Below are 6,468 nucleotides of genomic sequence, written 5' to 3'. Positions count from 1 at the left end.
CACCCGCGCAGCGACGCGCTCCCCGGCGGTGCGCGGCCGGGGGCGGCTCGCGGCTGGGGGCCGGGGGCTGTCGGGGTGGCCGGGGCGGCGCAGCGCACCCGGGGGAGCGTCGTCTGTCGCGACAGAGGGAGCGGGGACCAGCCAGAGCTGGTGAGGGGGGGCAGCGCCGCGTCCCCGCGGGGCTCCTGGCCCGTGACCGTGGGAACCGGGGGCTGCCCCGTGGTGCCGGCTGGCGGCGTGGGTGTCCCAGAAGGCGCTGTCCCCGCAGGCTCGGGAGTACTGCCCGGGGGTGAACAACCAGCCCTACGTGTGCGAGACGGGCCACTGCTGCGGAGAGACCGGCTGCTGCACCTATTACTATGAGCTCTGGTGTGAGTGCGGGCCGGGGGGGCGGCGCGGCGCTGGGGGAGCCCACGGAGGCGGAGACGGGGCACCCGTGTCCGGGGCAAGGTGGCAGGGCCGGAGGTGCGAGGAGAGGGTCACCCCTGTGTCCTCCCCGCAGGGTTCTGGCTCCTCTGGACCATCCTCATCCTCTTCAGCTGCTGCTGTGCCTACCGGCACCGCCGGGCCAAACTGCGCCTGCAGCAGCAGCAGCGGCAGCGGGAGATCAACCTCATCGCCTACCACGGTGCCTGCAACTACCCCACCTCCATGATGGATCTCAGTGAGTGGCGGCGGGGCCCCCCGCGCCCCCACCCCGGGCTCCCGCTCGCTCCCCTGGCGCTTGGCTCTCCCCCAGGGCCTTGCTTAGCCGCGTGGTCCGGAGTTGTCCTCATCCGGGGGTGCCTCACAGGTGAAGCTGGCTGGGTTCAGGGCCATAAAGCTGGCGCGGGGGCCCTGTGGCACTTTGCGAGCCACGTGGCTGCAGGCAGCCGTGCCCCGGCGGGGGCTGCATGGGGAAACACGGCAGGAGGGGGTGCCGCCCCACTGGCGGGCAGGGGTCTGTGGGGATGCTGGTGTGGTGTGGCACGGCGGGGGCCCGTGCCGCCCTCACCCGCACCCCCCGTTCCGCAGGGATGCTGGCTTCCTTTAAGCTGCCTGCCTACGAGGAGGTGGCGCACCGCCCCAGCACCCCGCCGCCGCCCTACAGCRCCATCCTGGCCCAGCTGAGCGGGCCGCACAGCCGCCTGGGCTCCAGCACCCTCACCCTCTCGCCCAGCTCGGAGAACTACACCAGCTGCTCGTGCGAGTCGAGCTGCGTGACGTCCCCCAGCAGCACGTCGCTGTCGGTGCAGGTGACGGACGAGACGGAGCGCAGCCGGGCCAGCACGCCCAGCGAGGAGGGCGGCACCAGCAGCACCGGCACCGGCGGCAGCTGGGAGCTGCCCGAGGAGCCGCCCGCCCGCGAGGCCCTGCACAAGCACACCCTCTTCTCCTCCAACGTGGACTTCTTCGAGGCCGACTGCCACCACTGCTCCGACATCGAGGAAGGCGAGGAGGAGGAGGAGGAGGAGGAGGAGGGCGGTGCGGCGCAGGGCGAAGGCGGCGAGCACTTCCGGCACCGGCGCCTCACGGGTGACTCGGGCATCGAGGTGGGGCGCTGCCAGGAGGAGGAGGGCGGCGAGGAGAGCGAGGGCGAGGGCGCCCACCTGCTCAGCAAGGCCGGCCCCGAGTCGCCCCAGTGCGCCGAGCGCAAGAGCCTCTGCGGGCTCCCGAGCGAGGCGGGCGGCGAGGAGCCGGGCTCGCCCGCTCTCCCCGTCTGAGCGGGGCCCCCGGGCGGCGTCCGCTGCTCCCTGCCCTGCCCTGCCCTCCCCGCTGCCCACTAGCTTGCCAGGCCCTGCTGCCCCGCTCCGCCCCGGCAGGTGCGTGGGGGGCAGCGGCGGCCGCTTCCTCAGACCCTGCCGCCCCCCGGCCCCGCTCGCTCCGCCGCACCCCTGCCTTGGAGCAGCGAGGCCGGGGGCACGCGTGTTGCCCGAAGCCGCCCCTGCTCAGAGGGCCCCGCGGGTGCGTGGTGGAGAGGGCCAGGGCCGCCTCCGGAGCGGGAGCAGGGCTCCGCGCGATGCCCTCCCTCCCTTCCCGGGCCACGAGCGGGGCCCGGCGCTGCTCGGCGTCTGCGCGAACGCCRCCGTTACCAGCAGGCAGGCTCTGGYGGCGGGGCAGGGGGCCTTCGCCTGCCCCTCGCTGTGCCGCACGCTCCCCGCCGCCGCCGCGGGGCTCGGCAGGCCCCTCTCTGGGGTGTGGACTCTGTCGCCGCGGAGCCCCCCGGGAAGGGCTGCCCTCCCGGACTGCCTCGTCCAGGCGATGTGTGTGTTCCTCGCTGCGCTCTGTAATGTTCGGTACGTCRTGTAGCGCGGCCGGGCCTGCGCCTGCCAGGCCTCCCGCGCCCCGCAGCGCCCCCGGGACGGGGCTGCAGCGGCGGTGGCATTTCAGCGTGTTCCCAGCTGGTGCCCCTTCCCCTCTGAACTGCTTCCAGGAGCTGCCTGGGCAGGAGCAGCAGCCCGGAGCCCCCAGGCCTTCCTCGGAGGGGGCTGCCTTCCTGCTCCCTGGAAGCCGACTCTTTCCGTCCCGCGCCGGCGGCTGGTGTGCGCCTCCCCCCCCCCCGCTGCCAGCGCACCCGCTCCCAGGCCCCGTGGCCTGGCTCCGCTGCCTTTGGGCCGGAGGGATGGTCTCTGCCTCAGCCTGCAGGTCTGTGCTCTGGGTGACAGTAATTCAAGTAGCGTTCTCTCACCATTAAAGAGATGTGGAATTACAGCCCCGCCGCGCTCGTCTCTGGGGCGCTGGGGGCCGCGTGGCTGCAGGGGCTGGAGCTGGAGCCGGCCGGAGGGCAGGCAGCATGCTGGCAGGGTGCGGAGCAGGGGCTGTCTGCCGGGGAACGGCGAGGAGCTGTGGCTGAGCCGGCCCCTGGGGAGGCTCCCTGTTCCCAGCCTTTCCCTGCCCAGGGATGGGCTCCAGCCCCTCGCCCTCCTCGGAGACGCGGGCAGGAAGCCCCTGCAGCGAGGGGCTCTCGGAGCGCTGCTTGGGAAGTGGGGGGCTGCCAGCAAACTGCTGCCCCCGACGCACAGAGGCAGCAGGCAGGCAGGGGCTGGCCAGGGCTCTCCCGGGCTGTTGGGGCCCAGCCGGCCACGGGCAGGGTCAGCCTCGCTCCCTGCAGGCAGCCGAGCCCCAGGGAGCAGCCCAAGCCGGAGACCCCCCCCCCTCGCTCCTTCCGGGGGGGACATCGCCCCTCGGGGTGTCGTTAGCATCCCCATCCACCCCGCTCCTCCTCCTCCCAGGGCCGCTGCCCCGCACACACGCAGCGACGCAAGCTTAAAGCTTGATCTTTATTACACTAGTTTGTCAAGGAAGTAGATCCTAAGTCTGGAGCGCCGCGGCCCAGAGCACGTTTATCTACTGACACCTGAGAAAGAGGGGCAGGTGGGGGCGCACCCAGCGCCCGCCCGCGGCACCCCTCRGCTGCCGCACGGCTCCGCTAGTACTCCTCGGCCATCACCAGCACCACCAGCGCCGACCAGCCCGTGAAGGGGTAGCAGCCCTGGCCCTTGCCGGTGCTGTCGCTGTACTGCTCCCAGAGGTAGCCGCTCGCCGCGTACTGCCGGTACAGGTTGGCGATGAGGTTGGCGCGCAGCTCCCGGTACAGCTGCGCCGCCTGCTCCCGGTGGGGCCCCTCGCGCCCGCTGTAGTGGTGCAGCGCCCGCACCGCCAGGTAGTTGATGTTGACCCAGACGGGCCCCCGCCAGTACGGCGGGTCGTGCTCCGTGTTGCGCCTCATGTAGAGGGGGCTGGCGCGGGAGAGCGAGCGGAGGCCGTAGGGCGTCCAGAGGTGCTGCTCGCTGCGCAGGGCGGCCAGCACGCGGGGCAGGCGGGGCGAGTCGGGGCGCAGCAGCTGCAGCAGGAAGGGGAAGAGGCTCACGTAGCCCAGGGCGCCCACGAACTGCAGCTCGGGCGCCTTGCGGACCACGCGCACCAGCCGGGGCGCCGGCGGCACCTGCCCCGGGGCCGCCCTCACTTTCTCCCGCTCCAGCCCCACCGCCTGGCTGTGGTTCCCGTAGTCGGCGAACATGCCCAGGTGCTCGGCCCAGTGGAGCCGGTCCAGCAGGCCGTTGTCGCTCAGCTCCCGCTGCATGTGCCGGTAGGGCTCCGCCGGCTCGCCCAGCCGCTCCGCCATGTCCCCCATGACGGCGGAGGCCAGCGCCATCCAGCAGCGGAGGTCGAGGTGCCGCTCGTCCGCCGAGGGGTGCGAGGCGCGGGGGTAGTCGTCCAGCCCCGACGTCAGCGTCTTGGGGTTGAGGAAGAGCTCGGGGTTGTGGTCCCGGCCGCGCCAGCGGAAGGTGTAGGGCAGCGGCCCCGCCTGCGTGGTGTTGTACCAGTCGTACCAGGTGCGCAGGCGGGGGAAGAGGCGCTGCAGGTAGGGCAGCGGGGCCGCCCCCAGCAGCTGCTGCAGCGCCAGGAAGAGCGTGGGCGGGTTGGCGTTCTCGCTGTGCTGCACGACGAACTCGGGCGGCACCTTGGCGCGCGCCTCGTCGTCCAGGATCTGCTCCCGCGGGATCCAGCCCTCTGCGTTCATGAGGTCGAGCCAGTGCGCGATCACCTCGCGGCTCAGCGCAGGGTCCCAGCGCGCCAGCAGCAGCTGGTGGAAGCCCTCGTCCCAGAGGAAGCCACGGGGGAAGAAGGAGCGGGAAGGCACGGCGGTGAAGAGGGAGCCCTCGGGGTAGGGCACGGGCTGCTCGGTGTGCGCCGACTGCACGATGGAGCGCCCGTGGAAGTAGCCCATCCCGCCCAGCATGTTGCTGAGGGCGGCCTGGGCGAAGCGCTGCTGGGCGGGCGCGAAGCCTTTGCGGCCCAGCGAGAAGGTCTCCTCGAAGCGCCGCTCGAAGGCGGCCACGTGCTCGGCCAGCTCCTCGGTCAGCGCGGGCCCCGCCAGCGGGCCGGGCCGGCCCGCGACGCTGCCCGACTCGAACGTCACCTCCACGCGGCAGGGCAGCCGCAGCGTCACTTGGTGCAGCAGCAGGTGGCTGYGGGGGCCCTGCTCCGCGGTGCCCGGCAGCCCCCGGAACGTGTCCACGGCGAAGAAGCGCTGCCTGGCCCCCCCCGGCGGAGCGAAGACAAAGCGGTTGCTCAAGCTGCTCTTCACCACGTCCGTGAGGCGGTGCAGTCCCGGGCTCACGGCCTGCAGGTAGTTATAGCTGCAACCAAGGAGAGGAGACGCTCGTGCCCGGAAGCTCCCAGCCACCGAGGCGCCAGCGGCTGGGGGAGATGCGGGCAGCCGTCACCGCGAAGTACCTGGCGTATTTGGGGGCCGTCCCGCTCTCTGCCGTGGGCTTCAGGAAGGAGATCTTGAAGTGACCCAGCTCTTCGGTTGTCCCCGTCACAGAGGCCAGCCGGGTTTTGTCCTCCACGTGCGGCTGCAGCGTCCCCTGCCCATCAGTGGCTACGTAGAAGAACAGGGAGATGAGGGAGGCCTGGGTGCCTGCGCCCTGCAGAGACGAAGGAGGTGCGTCCAGATCACAGGATTTCTGGAGTTGCCCGTGTTCCCCTACCGGAGACCAGGCCGCAGCCCCACAACACACGCTCGCAGGGCAGCGGGAAAGGGGCCAGGGCAGCCCAAGCCGCTGGGAAAAGGATCCCGCAGCCAGGCGTGCCCTCCAGCTGGCTGGCTGCGGAAGAAAGCCCAGGGCTAGCCGCACCCCCGGGGTCGCCTGGCAGCCTGTGGGAAGGGGCTAGAGGCCAGGGCTCGGGGCGCTGTGCCCGGCTGGGCAAGCGCAGCGCAGCGCTGGTCGTGCTCTGGGTGCCCGGCCCCCGGCTGCACYGCCGGCCCCGCGCACGCCCCCACCTCCGGCCGGGCCGTGACGCGCCAGCTCCAATCCCCGCCATGCTCCCCGCCCGGCCTCTTCACGAACTCGGTGCGCAGCAGCAGCCCGTGGTCGTGGATGTCCTGCACGCCGAAGTTCTCGCCGTCGTGCTGCAGCCAGCCGTAGCGGGACAGCCCGTCGCCCTGCTCACACGTGTGCCGCAGCCTCGCCTCTGCCTCCCGCTGCTGCATCCACATCAGCCCTGGGGGAGGCGGCACGTGGCGCTGAGCCGCCAGCCCGGGCCCTGCCCCGGCACCCAACCCCTCTCCCGGGCCGGTGACAGCCAAGCCAAGCCGAATCCCCCCAGTCCCACCCTGGCCCGGCTCCGGTCCGGGCCCCGCACGTGCCTCCACCCCAGCCCCAAACCAGCTTCAGGTCGGGCCCTGCCTGGCCCGGGCTCAGCCCCGGCTGCGGGCATCGCCCTGCCCCACTGCCAGCCCCAACCCGGGCCCAGTCCGGCCTCCTCCCAGCCCCGGCCTGGTCCCCTCCGGTCCCGGCCCCGCTCCCGCTCCCGCTCCCGCTCCCGATCCCAGCCCCGGCCCCGCTCCCGGCCGCGGCGCCCACCGGTGACGAGGGCGCGGGGGCTGCGGGTCTTCATGCCGAAGTAGATGTGGGGCCGGTAGGAGCCCCAGAAGCGGCGGGGGGAGGCGGCGGCGGCGGCGGCGCCGGGGGGCAGCGC

General features: G+C 73.0%; 2 protein-coding genes across 2 annotated transcripts; one reads left to right on the top strand and one right to left on the bottom strand.

Moving 5' to 3' along the window:
• Positions 1-196: 196 nt before the first annotated feature.
• WBP1 (WW domain binding protein 1) lies at positions 197-2,691 on the top strand (the record flags this gene model as incomplete). Its single annotated transcript, XM_026055987.1, has 3 exons — positions 197-371; positions 503-664; positions 1,015-2,691. Coding segments are annotated over 3 exons (1,026 nt in total), but the record flags the coding sequence as incomplete, so codon positions are not given.
• Positions 2,692-3,246: 555 nt separating this feature from the next.
• Positions 3,247-6,462, bottom strand: MOGS (mannosyl-oligosaccharide glucosidase). Its single transcript, XM_026055988.1, has 4 exons — positions 6,354-6,462; positions 5,771-5,991; positions 5,221-5,414; positions 3,247-5,123 (listed from the first exon to the last, which is right to left on the bottom strand). Exons 1-4 carry the CDS (start codon positions 6,385-6,387, stop codon positions 3,410-3,412), a joined length of 2,163 nt encoding a protein of 720 aa, XP_025911773.1. The 5' UTR covers positions 6,388-6,462; the 3' UTR covers positions 3,247-3,409.
• Between the last annotated feature and the right edge of the window lie 6 nt (positions 6,463-6,468).

The sequence above is a fragment of the Apteryx rowi genome, unplaced genomic scaffold (assembly GCF_003343035.1).
Source record: "Apteryx rowi isolate R43461 unplaced genomic scaffold, aptRow1 scaffold_1288, whole genome shotgun sequence".
In the NCBI taxonomy this organism is placed as follows: Eukaryota; Metazoa; Chordata; class Aves; order Apterygiformes; family Apterygidae; genus Apteryx; species Apteryx rowi.
The sequence above is the reverse complement of the archived record's forward strand: the minus strand, read 5'-3'. Positions and strand labels throughout refer to the sequence as shown.